This window comes from Palaemon carinicauda, chromosome 3 (genome assembly GCF_036898095.1).
Source record: "Palaemon carinicauda isolate YSFRI2023 chromosome 3, ASM3689809v2, whole genome shotgun sequence".
Classification (NCBI taxonomy): domain Eukaryota; kingdom Metazoa; phylum Arthropoda; class Malacostraca; order Decapoda; family Palaemonidae; genus Palaemon; species Palaemon carinicauda.
This window is the reverse complement of record NC_090727.1, coordinates 200,864,976-200,886,858: the sequence shown is the minus strand read 5'-3', so window position 1 is coordinate 200,886,858 and position 21,883 is coordinate 200,864,976. Positions and strand designations below refer to the sequence as shown.

Genomic DNA, 21,883 nt, shown 5'->3' with positions numbered 1-21,883 from the left:
ACTCTCGAGAGCTAGAGGCTTTTCGAAGGAGGCAACCAGAGCGTTTGCTAGAGCAAGGAGAACATCCACCCTTAGAATCTACCAATCAAAGTGGGAAATCTTCCGAAACTGGTGCAAATCAGTATCCGTATCCTCGACCAGTACCTCTGTAACTCAAATAGCTGACTTTCTCTTATATCTGAGGAAAGAACGATCTCTTTCAGCTCCCACTATCAAGGGTTACAGAAGCATGTTGGCATCAGTCTTCTGTCACAGAGGCTTAGATCTTTCCAACAATAAAGATCTACAAGACCTCCTTAAGTCTTTTGAGACCACGAAGGAGCGTCGTTTGGTTACACCTGGTTGGAATTTAGACGTGGTACTAAGATTCCTTATGTCAGACAGGTTCGAACCGCTTCAATCAGCCTCCCTGAAAGATCTCACCTTTAAGACTCTTTTCCTGATATGCTTAACCACAGCTAAAAGAGTCAGTGAGATTCATGCCTTCAGCAAGAACATCGGATTCTCATCCGAAACGGCTACATGTTCTACAACTTGGTTTTCTAGCCAAACACGAGCTGCCTTCTCGGCCTTGACCAATATCGTTCGATATTCCAAACTTATCGTATGGTTGGAAATGAACTAGAAAGAGTATTATGCCCTGTAAGAGCTCTTAAGTTCTATTTAAAAACCTTTACGAGGCCCGTCTGAAGCTTTATGGTGTTCAGTTAAGAATCCATCTTTGCCTATGTCAGAGAATTCTTTATCCTATTTTATCAGACTGTTAATACGAGAAGCTCATTCCCATCTGAATGAGGAAGACCAAGCTTTGCTGAAGGTAAGGACACACGAAGTTAGAACTGTCGCAACTTCCGTGGCCTTTAAACAAAATAGATCTCTGCAAAAGTATATTCGACGCAACCTATTGGAAAAGCAAATCAGTGTTCGCGTCTTTTATCTTAAGAATGTCCAGTCTCTTTACGAGAACTGCTACACTCTGGGACCATTCGTAGCAACGAGTGCAGTAGTGGTGAGGGCTCCACCACTACAATTCCCTAATTCCATAACCTTTTTAATCTTTCTCTTGAAATGTTTTATTATTGTTTTTGGGTTGTCCGGAAGGCTAAGAAGCCTTTCGCATCCTACTTGATTTGGCGGGTGGTCAAAGTCATTTCTTGAGAAGCGCCTAGATTAGAGGTTTTGATGAGGACCTTTAGTATGGGTTGCAACCCTTCATACTTCAGCTCCTAGGAGTCGCTCAGCATCCTATGAGGATCGCGAGGCTCAGTAAGGAAGACGTACTTAAAAAGGCAGAGTAATTGTTCAAGTCGACTTCCTTACCAGGTACTTATTTATTTTATGTTTGTTATTTTGAATAACTGCTAAAATGAAATACGGAATACTTAGCTCATAATGATGTCAACATGTAATGCTGGTCTCTACCCACCCCCCTGGGTGTGAATCAGCTATATGATCATCGGGTAAGTTTAATATTGAAAAATGTTATTTTCATTAGTAAAATAAATTTTTGAATATACTTACCCGATGATCATAAATTAAAGGACCCACCCATCCTCCCCAATAGAGACCCAGTGGACAGAGGAGAAAATTGGTTCTATGTTGACATCGAGTACTTGAGTACCTACTTGACAGATGGCGCTGTTGATGTACACCCCCACCTGTATAGCGATCGCTGGCGTATTCCGCCCGTAGGTTTTTCTGTCGGGCAGCAGAGCTGACAGCAATATGATCATCGGGTAAGTATATTCAAAAATTTATTTTACTAATGAAAATAAAATTTTTTGTCAGTGCAATACTTATTTTATGTTGTTCCCTCGCGGTTCCTCTTCGGAGTTCCTCCCTAGGGAATTTCTGTTAAATAATTAATTTTATTTTTTCCAAGTTAACTATGCAGTTTTTCGTCGTTCGACTAAGAGCGCTGACGAAGCAGAGCTGTTCTGTTCATAAGTGGGGAATCTGCTGTAACTGTCGTCCCTCAGAGGACGTTGTCATGGGCATCATCCCTTCTCTTAGAAGTACTCCCGTGACAACATGACCAGCACTTCAGATCATCTTAGAACGCTAAAGGAGGTTCGCCTCCAGGGGTTGGACAACTTCCCTTCCAAGGGAAGTTTCCTCCCCAGGTGTGAGGTTGTTTCTCCCTTCAGAGGGAGAACTTCCCACATCTTAATAAATTCATCATCTCCGACTGTTGTTGCTGCCTTCGCCCAGACTTTTCTCCCCCCTTGCTGAGTTTCTCTTCCTCCAGGGGCGGAGCAGTCTTGGCACGTCTCTTCTACGAAGTGCTTACCTCTCTCGTTCGCGAGAGAGGCCACTCACAGAGGCTCCCCTTCGGAGGATCGCTAATGTTAAAGGTCAGCTTGCTGATCCACCGGCCCTCAATGGGAGTCTTCTAGTCTCTTCTACGAAGTGTTCACCTCTCTCGTTCGCGAGAGAGGCCACTCATAGAGCCTCCTCTTCGGAGGATCGCTACTGTTAAAGGTCAGCTTGCTGATCCACCGGCCCTCAATGGGCGTCATCATGGGCGTCTTCTAGTCTCTTCTACGAAGTGTTCAACTCTCTTGTTCGTGAGAGAGGCCACTCATAGAAACTCTCTTCGGAGGATCGCTACTGTTAAAGGTCAGCTTGCTGATCCATCGGCCCTCATGGGCGTCATCACGGGTGTCTTCAAGTTTCTTCTATGAAGTATTCACCTCTCTCGTTCGCGAGAGGCCACTCATAGAGACACCTCTTCGGAGGATCAAGCAGACCTACCAGTGCAGCAGACCTACCAGGACCTACTGATGTACCACAGCCAAAGGATGTGCCAGGAGTCTGGAGAAGATACGCATCAAACGCTCGAAGAGATCAACATCGTCCCGATTGCGCACCCCATTAAGGCCGTGGTCAACAAATAAGAGCCTAGCACAGACAATTCTCTTGCAACCACCACAAACATCAGTGGCGATACACACGGAAGCCTCCCTGAAAGAATGGGAAGGCCATCCGCATGAAAGGAAAGGGCAAGAAATTGATCATTCCAGTTCAAAAAACTTTCACATCAACATCTTGGAGGCTATGACAGTCCTCCTGACGTTGAGGAGACTATCCCCTCGCAGAACAGTCCACATCAGATTGGCTCTCAACAACGAGATGATAGTAATATGTCTAATCGACAAGGCTCGAGTTCACCTCACATCAACCACGTGATGTTAGCCATCTTCCGCCTGGCAAGGAAGAGAAGATGGCATTTATCAAGCAGTTCACCTTCAAGGGTTCCGCGATGTGACGGCGTATGTTTTATCCAGGCGAAAGCCGATAGAGACAGAATGGTCCCTAGACGCAGACTCATTCCCCTTTATTTTCGATAAAAGTCCCGGAACTGCAGATCGACCTCTTTGCAACGAGCGACAACAAGAAACTACAGTGATACCTCTACATACGATCTTAATTCGTTCCAGAAACTACTTCGTATGTTAAAATGATCGTATGTTGGAGCAAATATTCCCATAAGAATACATGGTAATTGATTTAATTCGTTCCTCAGCCTAAAAACCCATAATAAATCCTTAATAAATGGCTACACATAATTACACGTGACATTAATACAATAACTGTATAATAAATACATATTACAAATCAAAAAAAAAGAATAATAATAATGAAATAATAAATAAAAAAACGGGTTGTAATGTAACACTTTACCTTAGCGACAGGGTAGCGCAGGTGTAGGGACTTCTACGTAGGAGGAGACGGAAGATCAGCGAGGAGGTAGGGACAGTGACTTTGTACGATAACGTGTACGATAACTTACACTAACTTACACTACTACGTGAACTTTAACTCATCTTACCTTATTTTTTTTTTTCATTTTTATAATTTTATATTTTTTTATTACATTTTTTCTTTTCTTATTTTTAATTTTCATCACTTTCACTCGATTCGGTCTTCCTTTTCTTTGCTTCACTTTCTTTCTTTTCATCATGATCACTAGACCGTTTTAAAGATTTTTTAAAGAAACTATCGAGTGAAAGTTGCTTTGTATGGCTTTTGAGGATTTTTCTAAAATGCGTTAAGCAAACATCATCGAACTGCGCAACAACACGGCAAACCTGAAGTTTCTGTGGGTGATGCTTGTCGATGAAATCAACAACGTGTTGATGATATGCCAACATCTGTTTTATTTCCGCCGTACCTAAGATTTTGCCTACCTCCTCGATCTCCTCCGACTCACTCAACTGCGCTTGGAACTCATCATGCTGCATGGCTTGCAGCTCCTTGAGTTCCTCGGTGGTGAGCTCTTCGGGATGCTCATCGACGAGTTCGGTGATGTCATCTTCATCCACCTCCAGACCCATGGACTTGCCAAGGGATACAATCTCTTCGACGTCTTCCTCGGCGGCAAGCACAGGTTCATTCTCGGGGCCAAAACCCTCGAAATCTCTGGGAGCAACAGCATCAGGCCAAAGCTTCTTCCAAGCGGAATTCAGGGTCCGACGAGTTACTCCCTCCCAAGCCTGATCAATGATATTTAAGCAGTGCACGATATTGAAGTGGCTCCTCCAAAATTCACGCAAAGTTAAGTTGGTGCTTTGCGTGACATTAAAGCACTGCTTAAATAAGTGCTTGGTGTACAGCTTCTGAAAATTAGAGATGACTTGCTGGTCCATGGGCTGGAGAATAGGGGTGGTACAGTATTCGGTGGAAGATACAACACCTTGATGAATTTGTATTCGTCGATGATATCTTCGAGTTCGGGGGGGGTGAGCGGGTGCATTGTCCAAACAAAGCAAGCACTTCAAAGGCAAATTCCTCTCCTGAAGATACTTCTTGACGGCAGGGCCGAAAACTAAGTTTACCCATTCCACAAAGATATGGCCTAGTAACCCAAGCCTTAGTATTAGAACGCCATAGAACATGTAGCAGGTCTTTATTAATTCTATGTGCTTTAAATGCCCTAGGGTTTTCGGAATGGTAAACTAACAAAGGCTTAATTTTGCAGTCCCCGCTGGCGTTGGCACAAAGCGCAAGAGTCAACCGATCCTTCATTGGCTTATGTCCAGGCATTTTCTTCTCTTCAGCGGTAATGTAAGTTTGACTAGACATCTTTTTCCAAAACACAGTTGAAAACCTGCTGCTCTACGTAACCTTCCTCCGCCACGATGCTTTCAAACTTTTTAACAAAGTCTTTAGCAGCCTTAGTGTCCGAACTCGAAGCTTCTCCATGACGAACAACTGAATGAATCCCGGTCCGTTTCCTAAATTTCTCGAACCAACCTCGAGACGCCTTGAATTCCTCCGTCGTAGGATCGGCTGAACTCTCCCCCGCGTCACCCTGAGAGCGCGCCGCCTTCAAGTCACTGTAGATAGCGCTGGCCTTCTCACAAATGATCATTTCCGTGATCGTATCGCCAACAATCTCCTTGTCTTTGATCCATATTAACAAAAGTCGTTCCATCTCTTCAAGGGTAGGGCTACGACGTTTAGAAATAATCGTGATCCCCTTCAAAGGTTTCACTGATTTAATGGCTGACTTCTGTTTTATGATCGTCGAGATCGTAGACATATTCCGGCCATATTGTTTAGCCTGATCGCTAACACGTACACCTCGCTAATGCTTCTCTATGATTTCCTGCTTTAATTCTAATGAAAGCATAGACTTCCTCTTTTTCTCACCACTGCTACTACTTTCTGAACTGAAACTAAGCTTTTTAGGACCCATGATTACGGAACACAGAAAACAACACGTGAAAAGGCAAGATAAAAAAACTGTTAAAACTGAGCGAATAGAGGACAACCACACGATGCCTACGCGATGAGAGGACTGATCAAGGTGACGCTCGATTGGCGTCCCTCCGATGTGCTGCCGTCTAGTGCATCAACAACAAAATACGCTGGACGCTTTAGAGAAAATTCCACGGGTAAGCATATTGTTTACGTCGTATGTTGGAGCAACACTTCGTATGTTGAGACAGAAATTTGGTCGAATTTTACTTCGTATGTTGGAAAATTTGTATGTTAGGACAATCGTATGTAGAGGTTCCACTGTACCTCGTTATGTAGCCCCTTACGAGAACCTTAAGCCGAAGCGATAGATGTCATGTCTCTCGACTGGAATGGATGGAATCGAATTTACTGTATCTGTTTCCACCAACCAATCTCCTGCTAAAAGTCCTCGACAAGCTAGGATCCTGCAGAGGAACAGCTCCTGTAGTGGCCCCCAAATGGCCCTAAAACAATTGGTTTCCTCTAGTTCTAGAATTGAAACTGTAGCTGTTTCCTCTGCCGAATCCAGTTTTATCCAAACTGGTGCAGAAGTCGGCTGTTACATTTCATCCTCGAGAACCAATAACCTGCATCTCATGATTTTTTCGCCCTAGCCGCGAACAAAAGTTTGGGATCTCGAAGAATGTGGCCAACTTCATTGTAGAGTACAAGTCAAGTCCAACCAGGAGACAATGTGGATTGTCTTGGAAGAAAGGGTACCCCTCGTGAAAACAAGGGGACCAACAGAAATTTCAACAGGTTTCTGTCTCTTTCTTTTGTTACCTACTTGAACGAGGCCTGACTTCCACTACGATAACCACGTGTAAGTCGGCCCTGACTAGACCTCTTCTATACGCCTTTGAGATGAACCTCATAAGCGAACTCTTTTTTAAGGTACCAAAGCATGCACTAGACCCAAGCTGGCAACCCCTCTAAAGCCCATTACATGGGCGTTGGTCTAAGTCTTGCATTATGTTTCGAACCTAAAGAATGAGGATTGTACTCTAAAAGAGCTAACACAAAGTCAATTTTCTGTTTGCAATAGCCTCAGGGTCTAGAGTTAGTGAAATATTGGCCCTATCAGGGATGGAGGCCATATTCAGTTCACAGAAGAGGGAGAACTGAATCCTTTCCCAATCCTGCTTTACTAACCAAAAACGAGCTGCCCACCAAAAGGTGGGGTCCTTGGAGAATCTACCCACTGAAGGAAGATGTCTCCCTATGCCCATTAGGGTGTCTTAAGGTCTATCTTCGTAGAACTTCAGACTTCAAGGAAGGACAGCTCTTCCGAGGCGAAACCTCAGGATCAAAATCTATCCCTAAAATAACTGAGAGCAATGCTCACCTACTTATTTGCAGAGCGAATCCTGTCAGCTCACCTGCAGTTCATGATCCTAAGAAAATTGCTTCTTCACAGAACAGCTTTGGGACTTTCCAGTGCATCGGGTGCATGGGTATATTTACCCTCAAGTGCAAATCACAACGATGATTAACACACTGTTCCATATACAGTAGGTGCATATCTGACCGAAAACACCAGTGCTGAGTGAACGTTGCGTCACAGTGTTCATGCATTTCCAAAATCTGTACAAATCAGTCAGATTTGGTTTCACATCTCCATTGAGGGGCATCATTTCGATGAAATTATATATTTTTCCGACAGGAGAAAATATGGACCCTGATGTGTTTTCAATGCTGTATCAGATTCATACCTGGTTGTAACTACAATTGATAATCTAGTTACAAGGTAAAATACTAAACGTATTTGCGTCTTATTGCTGCTATGTCAGTTACAGACGAATAAAGTATACTAGAGTTTTAATTAAACCCTAGAAGGGCCCAACTTGAAATCAGAGTACAGATTTCCAGGGATGAAAAAGGTAATCTCTGAGATTTACCGTCTGTCCCTATGGAGATACAAACTTTGAATCCTTATAGTCGAAGTCGACACTTTCCCTGCAGGGGGCAGGAAGCCCTAAACTAGCTCCAAGCTTAGTGGATATGACAAATAATGGTAATGTCATATATAAAGGTCTAGGAGACCGTATAAGGAACTCATTCAAAGTAAAGGCACTTATACAAATCCACAGATATAGTACTTTCAAGTAATTCTCTAGTAAGCTTCCATTAGGACGACATGGCTGAACCAAAAAAACGGATTTTGAGCAAAGCGAAAAATCTATATTTGGGTGATATGGCCATTTCGTCCTGATGGACCTGGACCCTCCCTTCTTTCGAAAAGGAGTATACAACTATGCAACGAAAGACCCCACCCGAAGCTACTCTATCTGCAGCTATCCATGCTTAAATGCAACAAGAAATAGTTGCGCCATAGTAGTACTGGGAGGGGATCCACCGGGTAACCTTGATAACGGCTCCCCTTCAATTTTGCCACTCTTCCCCCTCAAAGCGTAAAATCTATTCGGGTGAAGATTGCCATGTGTCGTATCAAGAAATACGTCCCCTGATATTATGCGATATCCTTGAAAGTTATATTTAGGATACTCGCGCTAATAGTTAGAATTCTGGAAACCTGTGGTTAATTCTCTGGGAGTATCCCTGTAGCAAAATAGTGTGGAGGATTTATTTTTGCTTTATTTTAATTTTTATTTTTGCCAAATCCTGAGAGAGAGAGAGAGAGAGAGAGAGAGAGAGAGAGAGAGAGAGAGAGAGAGAGAGAGAGAGAGAGAGAGAATGCTTATTTTGATTTGACTGCAGCTTGAGACAGTTCGTTTGTGAGTGCTGGATTACAATTTTATATAATTTCTTACCAGCGTGGAAGTGTGCATATATTTCAAAAGCCGTGATTCCTCCTTGGTGAGGCTAACTCCTTTGGTGAGTTATTTTTTGAAACTGGATTTATTGTTGCTGACCAGGCCTGTAATAAAGGATTGTATTTAGACTGTGCTATTCGATTGCTCAACCGTTGATGACCTTGCCTGTGTATTTGGATTGATGAGGATGATGATGATGATGATGATGATGATGATGATTACTGCTTACAAAATCAGCGAGGCAGTTGTGGCAAATTGTCACACAGTTTAATCTATTAAAGCTGTGATAGTAGTAGTTGTGCCATTAAAGACAGTTGGCTTAATGAATGACTACTGAAGTGTTTTTTTTACTTATCTTGCGGAGTGTTAGTGAACACACGCAATATATATATGTTTGGTGATTTGAAGTTAAGGTTGTGGTTAATTTAATTTTAAGTTTTGTTAGGTGTTTTTTTTGGTTGGTTTATTCGAATGGTATTAAGTTTTTTTTTACAGTGTTCAAGTTTATAATTAGTTTTAAGTGATTATTTTGGTTGTGGATGGTTTGTGATAAGTATTCTAATTTTAATAAATATAGTTTTAAGGTTATGTTTGGTTTTTATGTCCTTTTTGTTTAAGAGTCCAGTTTATGATAAAGTAAGGGGAAAGTATGTGTTGAGGAGACAATTGTCAGTAAGTAAGATTCAAGGGTGTGGGGGGTTGTGTTGCAACATCACGCCACAATAGCCCTTAGAAAGCTGCCTAAAGGAACCTTCCATCAGGACGACATGGCCATATCACCCAAAAATAGATTTTTTGATTTGCTCAAAATCCATTTATTTACAGAGAAAGGAGTGATCTTAGAGGATAAAGCTATACAGTATTTTTCATAAAATTGTCAATTTATAAGGTAACAGGAATAGATTACATAATCCTTTTTATTAAAAGATACATAGTTGTGTATCATCACTTTCAGTGACCATGACTTTTTAATTAAATTTATTGACTTTAAGCCTATTGGCAATATTCTTGCCTGGTAATCTGTTGGACGCGAGTTCGAGATACGCTCATCTCACTAGTTTCTAGAAATGTCTGCAACCTCACCATCCATGTGAGGTAGGAATGGGTGTCTTGGCATAGGTTATACGTCTACCTGCTGAGTCATTAGCAGCCATTGACCTGCCCTCCCTGGTCCTAGCTTGATGGAGAGGGGCCTTGGGTGCTGATCATAGGTATATTTGGTTTTTATAGAGGAGATTGTCCTGTCCCTTGCCTCTGCCATTCATGAGTAACCTTCAAAAATCTTTTAAAAGAACATCTGCAACTTATTACACACTTGGATAATGAGGGAGAACATCTGTGTTATCACTCACATGTGCTTGTAGAGAAATAAAGGTGAATTCAGAATTTATATTTGAAATATGTGTACTGAATAAGATCTTCATTGAAAGTTTCTCAAAGATTCAAAGCATAAACTCTAAATGATGTAGCATCATGTACAAAATAAAAGAATTTATCTGAGTACTGAAAGGCTTTTTATCATTAAGATCTAAAAATAATTCGCTAAAATGTGTGATGTGGAAACATCTAAACTTATTGTTCACACAGACATAACCATATATTTATACTATTATCATTATTATTATTACCTAGCTAAGCTACAACCCTAGGTGGAAAAGCATCTTGCTATAAACCCAACTGCTCCAATAAGGAAAAATAGCTCCATGAGGAATGGAAATAAAGAAATAAATATCGTACACTACAAGAGAAGTAATGAAAAATTAAAAGGACATATTTTAAGAACAGTAATATTAAAACAGATATTTTAAAAATAAACTATCAAAAGAGACTTATGTCAGCCTGTTCGACATAAAAAAACATTTACTGCAAGTTTGAACTTTTGAAGTTCAACCGATTCAGCTACCTGACTTGCAAGATCATTCCATAACTTGGTCATAGCTGGAATAAAACTTGTAGAATACTGGGTAGTATTGACCCTCATGATGGAGACTATTGGAATTAACTATGTACCTAGAATTGCGAACAGGATGTTATTGTCCAGGAGGATCTGAATGTAAAGGTTAGAATTATGAAAAATCTTATTCATCATGCATAACAAACTAACTGAATGACAGTGCCAGAGATTAATATCTTGATTAGGAATAAAAAATTTAATAGACCCTAAGTTCCTGTCCAACAAATTAAGATGAGATTCAGCAGCTGAAGACCAGACAGGAAAACAATACTCAAACCAAGGTTGAATTTAAGATTTAAAACTTTTCTTCAAAATAGATTGATCACCGAAAATCTTAAAATACCTTCTCAATAAGCCAATTTTTTGTGCAATTGAAGAAGACAGACCTAATGAATTTCTCAAAAGCAAATATACTGTCAAGAATTACACCTAATATTTTAAAACATTTCCTAAAACCATTTTGGATTTTTCCTTTCTATACAAACCCGAGTCATTTAAATGGGTTACCCTGAGCCTCATTTTCTACGACCTATCAATCAAAAGAAAATGGGATTTGATTACATCACACTACGCTTGCTAAGCAACCACAACCAATGACATGTTTCACTCTCTTCTGATCAAAGACTTATGGGGCAGCTGAGATGGGACTTTTGATTAAATGAATTAGGTTTGCATAGCAAGGAAAAATACAATTGTTCTGTAACTGTAATACAAACCAACGCTATTTAAAAGGGTATTACTTTCGGCGAAGCTGAAAAACGAGCCATTAGACTTTTAGCTAGGGTTAACCACCTATACCTCTAGTTAGCTGGGGTAGGTTGGTGGGGTCAGTAGCTATCCCTCTCACTCACACACCTGTGACTGTAACTCACTTTACTTTTGGATCGGGTAGAGAGACGTTATCTCTCTCCCCTCTCCAGCTTACCGGCCTTTTGTCTTTTTTAATCTTATGTTTTTCTTTTATTCAGTCTATATGAAAACATATTTTTATATATATTTTAAGCTTTTTTAGTTTATGTTGCTGTTTGTGTAACAGCTTAGTGCGGCAGGTTCACAAGGGCGGAGAACCTTCCCTTACAACCTTCCTCCCTTGGACAATGGATATCACGTAGGCGGGTGGACTTACAAGTGACTCGGCTGCCAACGCAGGGAAGTCGTCATGGTTTCGATACTCTTCCGTTAACGTTGTCCTCTCTCTACATGTTCTTAGAGGGAATTTCCTTGCAGCCTTCGAAGAACTTGACTTTGGTCCTTTTCCTTCTCACTGACAACGCTGCTCACTTTACGTGGGCGGCTGGCAGATCCTCTGTGGGTGGTACACCTTTCCCGTTCGCGGATTAGGTTGCGCTTCCGAATGGTTTTCTTCATTAATCAAGTGAAATTATAACTCTTTGTGATTTAACTTTTCAGCTTCGACTCCGCTCTCCTTCTTAGGATGACGGGCCTTCGGCCTTTCTCGCCGGCGAAGGTTGCGCGTGACCTTAGCTTGCCCGCTCCCTCTCGGGGGACACCTTTCCTGCCAGAGGTTTGAGTGGTTCTCCCGAATAGTTTGTTTTGTCAGCTGTATTAATTGTAATTCTTGTTTTGTTACATTTTTTTATGCTGCCTCTTTCCTCCTGTCGATTCTGCCGGAGAAGTGAGTGCGCAGTCCTCAATTTGTGTCTGTTCTCTCGGGGGACACCTTTCCTGTCTGCTGATTAAGTGCACCCACCAAGGAACTTTTTTCATACATTGTTTGTTTTTATTTTTCATCAGTTAGCGATGCTGTACTTTTTCGTTCAGCTAAGATAGCCGACGTAGAAGAGCAGTGCCGTTCGTTCGTGTGGAATCTGCTGTCACTGTGCCGTCACTTTCCTGATCTTCTGCGCCTGATCAGCATGATAACCTTGAGGAATTAGCTCTGGGTACGTTTTCTTAGGTAACGCTCAATGCAGACCTTCAACTTGAACAAGGCTTGTTGATGGGAGGCAAAGAGCACTGCCCTGAGGCCCACCTCCAGGGGTTGGACTACTTTCTCCTCCGAAGGAGAGTTATCCTCCCCAGGTATTGGGCTGTCCTCTCTTCCGAGGGAGAACTTCCCTTCATCATCTGTGTAGTGACTTTCCCGCCTGCAGGGAGAATTGCTGACAGCTACATATCTCATCGGCTTTTGCAGTTTCTTCGGTAAAGACTACACTCTCCCCCAATCTGAGCCAACACTTCCGTCGAGGGTGGAGCAAAGTCCGAGGCAAGTCTCTCCTGCGGTTGATTACCTCTCTCATTCACGAGAGAGATTACTCATAGAGACGCCTCTTCGGAGACCTTCCAGAGATCTTCCTTCTGAGTAATCTTCCTTGCGGACGATCTTCATCGCCTCAGACACGCTCTTTTCCTTTTAGCAAAGGGACGTCTGCTTGCCTTGTCAACCACATCTGCCAAACAACCCACTCCGGAGGATCGTCATGGATCTTGCCTTACGCCCACTCCTCAGCTATTGCTTTCGTCAAGATATCGTCAACCAGATGGGTCTCATCAGTCTCGCTGTTCACCCTCTGGTTCCCGACCCTCGCCTGTCTTACTGGACACACCATTCACCAGCTACGGCCTTCGCCTGTCTAATGCTCCTCTCTGACCTCTCGCCATTGAACTGCTGTTCGTGGCTCGCCGTCGCCATCGAATCTCTGGATTTCCCGACCTACCATCGACAACTAGGGTAATGTCGCCGATTGTTAGCTCGCCAATCATTAGCTTGCCGATTGTCGATCTCCAGCTCACCGATCACCGATCCCCAGCTCACTGATCGCCAGTCACCAATCGTCAGCTTGTTGATCGCCAGCTCTCCAATCGCTGATTGCTAGCTCATCTTTTACTGATCGTCGATCTCCAGTCTTGCCGATCACCAATCGTCAGCTTACTGATCGCCAATTTTTAGATTGCCTATGGCTGATGTCTAACTCACCGATCGCCAAGTCGAACCATATTGCTGTTCTTCAACTAACCGATTGTCGATTGCCAGCTCGCTGAGCGTCGTCTCAAATCTCTGCTCACCAATCGCCAGCTCAAAGCTAGACTCTTTGATAGCTCGCCATTCACCAGCATACCTATTTGCAGTGCTCTAATTGTCAGCTCACTGATTGCCATCTCGTTGATCGCCAACCTATCAATTGCTAGCTAGCCAATTGCAAGCTCAACGATCGCTGATTGCAAGCTCTAAAATCGCTGAATGCTGATCGCGTAGCCTATCGCCTGCTCGCAGGTCACCAGATCTCTGATTCGCCAGCTTGCTGTTCGCCAGCTCGCCAATCACCGATTCAATGGCTAGACAATCTCCAGCTTCTTAAAGGTCGCATCGATTATTGATCGGCGTTCGATGACTTGTCGTTTGCCGTTCTTGAGAGGAAACAGCTCTCCGTTCATCAATTTCACATACGCTTACTCGCCATTTTCTGTTTGCCAGCCCATGTTCATCATTAAGCCAGCTCAATATCATCTTCTCTCCTCTCTCTTAGGGTTACGCTACTTTGGTAGCCCTCCCACATAAAGTCGAAGGGGTTTAATGCTGAGTTCCTTCTTGGAACCTAACCCAGCACTTTCCATCGACGACTGGGATAATGCACGAGAGTTACCCTTGTTGTTTGATACCCCTCTCGCCATTTGGGTGTGGTTTGTTTCTCACAAACAGGGTTTCTTCGGTTTGCAAAGTTTTCATCATCTTCTGTGAACTTTGAAGAAACCGCAGTCATGTTGCTAGGTTTCTTCGTTGAATACTGCACATTTGTCGACGTTCATCCCTCTGAAATTTACATTCTTCACCTTCACTTCATTCGTACTACAGAAGGAAGCAGATCCCTTGAATCTGTTCTTCCCCCTGCATCGGGAGGCACAACCCCATGGGGTTACTCTCCTCTCCATCGGCTTATCAACAAACTCCAGTTCGTGGCTCTCCAGCAGGTTTCAGCCTCCTGGTCGCTTGTCCTTTACCGGCTCGTCAGCATGCATCTGTTCGCTGTTCGCCAATGCTTAGCCGTCTGGGTTGGGTCGCCGATCTCCAACTCGCTGATCGCGGACAGCACGCCAGTTCCCTTCAACTGGCTGTCAGTCACCCGCCGCTTGTTGTTTGCCAACAACTTGCCGGAAGGCAAAGGACGTCAGACTCTCGCTACTCAGCGTTTGCCAACACTCCCATCGCCTAAACAATCGTCAGGCTACCGACAGTCCCTATCAGCAGCAGGTCGGCAGGCGATCACTCGTGATCACTCTCCAGCTGCACAGCGTCCCCTGTAAGCAGCCCCCGACTATCATCGTTTGCCAGAACATCGGTATTCTAGGGAACAGCGTCTTTTGCCTGAAGAGACGCTTAGTAAGCCTTCTCTCGTAAGAGCCTCCAGTTGCTCTCCAGAGCGACGACATTCTCCTCCTTGCTGTTCTCCTTCGACTCGTTCCCCCCCGCAAGTGCTGGATATCGCGTTCGCCGGGTAGAGCAGAGAAAGGAAAGACTTCTTCTACTAGCAGTACTGTACTGTTCCCTTTTAAGGGGACTTAGCACTGCAGCCTCCCCTCCCCCCCAGGTCGTTCTTCGACAGCGGGCAAGACTTCATTGCTGAAACTCCCTTCGTCATTCCCTTCAGGGGATGGCTCCGATAGCGCTGCTTTAGGCCAGGAGGCGTTGTTTGAAGCCCAGTGAGGGCCGTTACTCAAGCCTTCGCAACAGGTTTTCCCCCTGTTTGCCCTTCAGAGACTTCCAGGATCCCCCTGGAGGAGTCTTCCTCACCGTTGGCTGACCCAAGGTGAAAATCCACTGTTTCCTCCATGCAAAGAGACCTCGGTTTCTTCCTCTTCACTGAAGAGGAAATGAGGAGTTTCTTACGAGGTGGTCTCATCCAGGATTAAGCTTATTTGTGTCAGGATGTGCAAGCGTAGGCTAAGTACCTCTGTGCCTACTCCTTCAATTTCTCCACAACCAGTGGCCTCGAAGGAAGTTCCACGCAGGAAGGAGTCCCTAGCTGGCTCCTTCTGTCCCTCTCCTATCAAGGGGATGCCTGAAAACTTTAAATCAATCAATCAATCAATCTCCTATCAAGGAGGTTCCTCTAGAGCTGAGAGCAACCTCTAAACCCATGGAAGACCCTATTCTTCCTCCTATGGGTGAGTAGCGTAAGAGTGTCCCGCCAAAGCCATCCGTATCGGAGACCTTCTTCCCTCAGAGGAAAGAGTCCAAGGACTCCAAGACACTGCCAAAGTCCTCGACGAGGATTGCAAGACCTGCAGAGGTGGTCAGGCAGTTATCACCAACTCATTACTTCGACGACGATGACCTACCCTGAGATGAAGTCTCGTGGGTGGAAGACTCCGAGTTTGCTGTCAGTACTTGGCCAAGTACTGACAGCAAACTTGGAGTAAGTCTCCTATGTAAAGAACAAAGGTTTGTATTTGTGTAGAAATAAATGAAAAATTTGGAAGTAATTTGTATTTTTCTTAACTATACAAACTTAAAGTTCTATATGCTTACTAGTCCTGCCATCACTTAACCCCAAGAAGTTCTGTCTGCAATCTAATTAACTTCGTAGTGAGCGAGGGAGTGGTGCATCTCCCTGCTACCAATGGCAACAAACGGTAAGGTTGTTGACACCTTATTAAAACTTTTTTTTTGGCCGTAACACCAGCTCGCTCTTATCTTCTAGGCAAAGAACTTCAGATTTGTATAGTTAAGAAAAATGCAAATTGCTTCCAAATTTGTTGTGTTTTATCTCCAATTTATTCAAAACACATTTTTTTCTTTATAGATGCAAGGAGAAATTATATCTGGAAACACTATTAACAGCATCTGTTGTGGTACCATTTCACAATGAGCATTGGTCAACACTTCTGAGAACTGCAATTTCTGCCATTAACCGGTCACCTGATTCTTTACTTGTGGAAGTTATTCTTGTTGATGATGCAAGTACCAAAGGTAAGAGTGCAAAATTATTTTATTAGTTTGTGAAGAGCTTCTTCAAAGCATTGTAATTGATTGAAATCTAATTAAGAACACAGTAACCACATGAAATCTTATTTGGTAATGAAATATATAACCAGTTTGATATGTCATTGAAAAACATATTTTCATATAGTGCTGCACATTGAGTTTATTCTTATGCACACTGATTACTAGTATGGGGTTAAGGTTTTTAGACTTTGCCAGGTGAACAAGGTGGAGAATGACCATTCTAACACAAGTGTATGTTGATATTACCTATTTAAGTAAAGTGGTACCTCTACATACGAATTTAATCCGTTCCACAACCGACTTCGGATGTAGAAAATGTTCGGATGTAGAAACAAATTTTCCCATAAGAATACATTGAAATAGGATTAATCCGTGGTTGAGCCCAAAAACCTATGATAACTCCTTAATAAATTACTACACATAATTACACATGACAATATGCACTCTAAATTAGATAATAGACATGTAAAAAAGAATAATGATCAAGAAATAATAAATAAGAAACAGGTTTTTAGCGTCACTTTACCTTAGAAAGTCCAGCGCAGGTGTTGTTGGTCTTGCTACGCAGAGAGGAGACGGACGGGCGGCGAGGAGGTAGAGAGGTTGACTACGATAAACGTACACTACCGTAACTTATTCTAACTTACACTAAGTGAACTTTAACCTAACTTAGCTTATTTATTTTTTTTATTTTCATATTTTATATTTTTTTTTTACATTTTCTTTTTTTCTTTTTGATGATTAATTTTAATCACTTTCACTCTCCACTTAAAATTGATTGAATTTTTTTCTCTTCACTCTTTGCCGTTTTCTTTGAACCACTTCCATCCTCTTCATCACGAGTTCGCTTTGTAGTTTTTTTAAAGAAGCTATCGATAGAAAGTTGCTTGGTACAGCTTTTCAGAATGTTTCGAAAATAAGTTAGGGAAACATCATCAAACTGCGCAACTACACGACAAACCTGCAATTTCTTTGGATAGTATTTGTCGATGAAGTCGACCACGTCTTGATATTTTCCTAACACCTCTTTTATTTGCGCCGAACTTATTGCAAGTTCACTCACACGGACGCTACGCTCATGCTTTTCAATAATTCCTTGCTTTACTTCTAAAAAAAGCATTTCCTTATTCCTTTTCTCACCACTACCACTACCACTTGCGAAACTAAGCCTTTTAGGACCCATGATTTACGTAAAATACCGTAAAAGGATGAACGTAAAAAATCACGATTAAAACATAGTTAATAGCAGAACGCACAGAACCACACGAAGCCGACGAGAACAGAGGAATGTCCCAAGCCACGCTAATTGAGGGTCCCTCCGAGGTAGAAATGCTGCCTTCTATCGGCGGAAATAAGAAATACATCCGGCGCTATGAGTACCATCTACGTGCACGGGTATTGTTTACTTCGTGTGTCGAAAAAAAATTCGGGTGTAGAGTAGGAACGTGTTCGAATTGTACTTCGCGTGTCGAAAAATTCGGATACAACCGGTACGACGAAAATTGCTTACTTCGTGTGTCGAAATAAAATTTGGGTGTAGAGTCGAAAAATTGCTCGAATTTTACTTCGGATGTTGGAAAATTCGGATGCAGATACGTTCGTGTGTAGAGGTTCCACTGTAGTTAATTAATCACAGTTCCTTGTACTGTTTCTTTATAGCTAAGTTTTTGTGCTTCAAAGAGATGGAAATATCATCTTATATTGAGAAACATTTTGGGTTTGAAATTTCTGGGATATTAATAAGATTTATATTCTATTTTTCACATTTTTCAGCTTACTTTTTCCATTGGTTGTAATGATTGTATTGCAACTATTTTCCAGATTTTTTAAAAGAGAAGCTTGATGATTATGTAACGAAATATTTGCCCAAGGTGAAAGTTGTCCATCTTGCGAAGCGTTCAGGACTCATTAGGGCTCGTTTAGCGGGAGCTAAAGCTGCAAAGGGTGATGTCATAATTTTTCTCGACTCTCATACTGAATGCACAACTAATTGGCTGCCCCCTCTTCTAGGTAAGGAAAATTTTATTTTCTAGAGTTGCACTGTATTTTTCATAGCGGAACATAGATATGTCATAGCAGTGCTGTAATTGGTATAAGACTATAAAAGTTTCTAAGCTGTGATAGTCGTTTATTACATTCAAAAGCAGCCTATTTAAGTAATGTAAATACTCTCATTCACATGGCCATGAAAAGAATTAATGTCTTAAGGTGGGTGGTTAGTATTTATGAGAACAGTCAATTCAAAAGATGATCACTATAGTCAATTCTTTTTAGTGAGGCAGATTTGCAACCACTTTCAGGGGTGCCTTATTAGCTCAGGAAAAGTTTCCTGATCGTTGATTGGTTGGACAAGATGATTCTAACCAGTCAGATAGCAGGAGACTTTTCCAAGCTAAAAGAGCACCGCTGCGAGTCGGTGCAAATGCGCCTCATTAAAAAAAAATTTAGTATAGTGGTTATTTAGTTTGATATTTACAGGTGTTAGACACCTTTACATTCAGTTTTTCCACACTATTGGAATGCACATTGATATTTCCTTTTTTAAATGGCCAACCTACTAAGAAATTTACTTATAAAAGGATCTGACTCACGCAGGGAAAGAGGTGCTCCTTAAAGTGGGATATAGCTCTTTATTCTCTCAATTATTTTTTTAATTTTCAGTTCAGCTAGTATTAGCATGCTCTTCATCCTATGAAATTGTTCCTAATAGTCTTTGTGGTGAATAGTGGTGTTCATTCTAATTCGTACTCTTTCATAAATAAGTTCACTGCTTCCATATCCATTTTTCTGTTTGTACTATAGTCAGATTCCCATGTACATTATATTATTATTATTATTATTATCATCAATATTATTTTTATTATTATTATTACTAGCTCAGCTACAACCCTAATTAGAAAAGAGGGATGCTATAAGCCCAAGGGCTGTGACAGGGAAAAATAGCCCTGCGAGGAAAGGAAATAAATAAATTACATGAAAAGTAATGAATAATTAATTTAGAATATCTTAAGATCAGTAACAATGTAAAAAGTAGATCTATGACAAATAAGCCATGAAGAGAGATTTATGTTAACATGTTCAGCATAAAAACATTCGCTGCAAGTTTGAACGTCTGAAGTTCCACCGATCAAACTACCTGATTATGAAGATCATTCCACAATATGGTTACATCTGCAATAAAACTTCTAGAATACAGGTAGTCACAACTTATGCCCTATACAACTTACGACTGTTTGACTTTATGACCACTTTTTCACTGCGATGACGTCACAAGTCTGTCAGAAATAGCACACTAATAGGACAACTATTTCCATAGAAATTATATATATTTCTGTATAAAAATGAATTAATTTAGCTTGGTAAGTTTGTATTTTCTTCTATTGATAATATACTGTATCCATTTTAAATGAAAAATTTATTAAGAAAAATTTTAATATCAGTCAAGTTCATACATTATCATATGTCTGGTGACATCATGTTTATGATGAAACCGGGGAAAAATAGCGGGCAAATTAAGTGATTTCCTTTCAATAAACTATCGATTAATGTTAGTATTCCCATAATCCAAATATTGAGTAATGACAAAGTATTTCATGGGTGTATTGGTAGCGTAAATTTGACTATAACTAGGACAGAATATCATATTTTACCCATTTCATTTTCCTTGTTTCATCTCTGATAATCCATCCATATACCAAGGCACTTCCCCCAATTTTGGGGGTAGCCAACATCAAACAAATAAAAAAAAAAAAGGGGGACCTTTCCTCTCTACGCTCCTCCTAGCCTGACGAGGGACTCAACTGAGTTCGGCTGGTACTGCTAGGGTGCTACAGCCCACCCTCTCCCGTTATCCACCACAGATGAAGCTTCATAACCCTGAATCTCCTACTGCTGCTACCTCCGAGGTCATCCAAGGCGACCGGAGGAAGCAGCAGGGCCTACCGGAACTGCGTCACAATTGCTCGCCATTCATTCCTATTTCTAGCACGCTCTTTTGCCTCTTGCACATCTATCTTCCTATCACCCAGAGCTTTCTTCACTCCATCCATCCACCCAAACCTTGGCCTTCCTCTTGTTCTTTCCCCCATCAACTCTTGCATTCATCACCTGTTTTGGGCTCGGCCATGTCGTCCTGATGGAAGGTTCCTTTAGGTAGCTTTCTAAGGGATATTTGCTACAGTGATACTCCCAGAGAATTAACCATAGGTCTCCAGAATTCTAACTCCTGGCGCGAGTATCCTTAATATATCTTTAAGGATACCGCATAATATCATGGGACGTATTTTTTGTTACGACACATAGCAATCTTCATCCTGAATAGATTTTTGAGGGGGAAGAGTGGCGAACGAAAGGGGAGCCGTTATCAAGGTACCCGGTGGACCTCCTCTCCGTACTACTATGGCCCATCATTACTTTAAACTGTAGCATTTAAGCTAAGTGCGCTCCCATGTTTCTCTCGTTGTTTGTTACTGTTTTTCGGAATATTATCATGCAATCTCCAGCATCTTCATCCTCTGGAAAGTTGAGTATTTGATCTTTCCTGTGTATAATTTTAAGGCTCCCTTCTCACAGTTAAATTCGTATAATTTAAGTGTTTTTGGTGGAGCGTAGCCGACACCGGAGGTGGCCATTTTAATACCGCTGTCGTACGTCATAAATGCATTTTATTTAGTCAGAAGTGCGACGCTTCCGGTATTTAGCTATAAAAGAAAACTTTTTAGCTAGTCAGGCAAATTATACTAGTGAAGATTTGCATACATTATAATATTTCCTCTTCCGATATGTAACGTTACTTTTGTATACGACGGGGACCCTGGTGGTACCAACCGTGGCCGCGGTCCCCACCAGAGTTAGGCTAGCCTAACCCGTTTTGTATACGTTAGTAAAGTAATTCCCATTGTTTAACCTCTTCGTATTGTTTCTTATTAATTCGGTTGGGGATATATATCCCCTAGAATTTATGGGTATAATTTGATATTTTTCTCTTTTAGAGAAGAGAGGCTAAACCCTTTCTCCCCTCCTGAGCCTTCGCCATCACAAGCGGCAACCCTATCTTTCGTCATCGCAACCGAGTAGTAAACTCCGGCTTGACTTAAATAGTTTTATACCGTGTGTCTTCTTTGCCGCCGAGTATCACGGCTTTGAAGTATGACGGTAACTCAGGGTGTATTGTCTTGCAGCCGACAATGTCGCTGACAGGGGAATTTTTGTTCCTCTGCCGCCCACGACATTGTCGGCACGGGAAGCTATGCTTCCTTAGTTTACAGCCGAAAGTAGGCGGCATACCTGCCGCTGCCTTTCTCCCCTGCAAACTGTAAGACATGTCTTACAGCCTACAATGTCGCTGACAGGAGAATCTTTGTTCCTCTGCCGCCAACGACGGCGTTGGCACAGGAAGCCATGCTTCTTTAGTTTACAGCCGAAAGTAGGCGGCATACCTGCCGC

At 42.0% G+C, this 21,883-nt stretch overlaps 1 protein-coding gene across 3 annotated transcripts in view; it reads left to right on the top strand.

The window, feature by feature from the left end:
- Nucleotides 1-21,883, top strand: part of LOC137638846 (putative polypeptide N-acetylgalactosaminyltransferase 10) — a 243,033-nt gene that overhangs the window by 63,967 nt on the left and 157,183 nt on the right. For all 3 annotated transcript variants that reach the window (XM_068371256.1, XM_068371257.1, XM_068371258.1), the window contains exons 4-5: nucleotides 16,236-16,402; nucleotides 18,260-18,448. In XM_068371256.1, coding sequence (XP_068227357.1) covers nucleotides 16,236-16,402; nucleotides 18,260-18,448 — 356 coding nt within the window. The remainder of the gene's footprint in view (nucleotides 1-16,235; nucleotides 16,403-18,259; nucleotides 18,449-21,883) is intronic.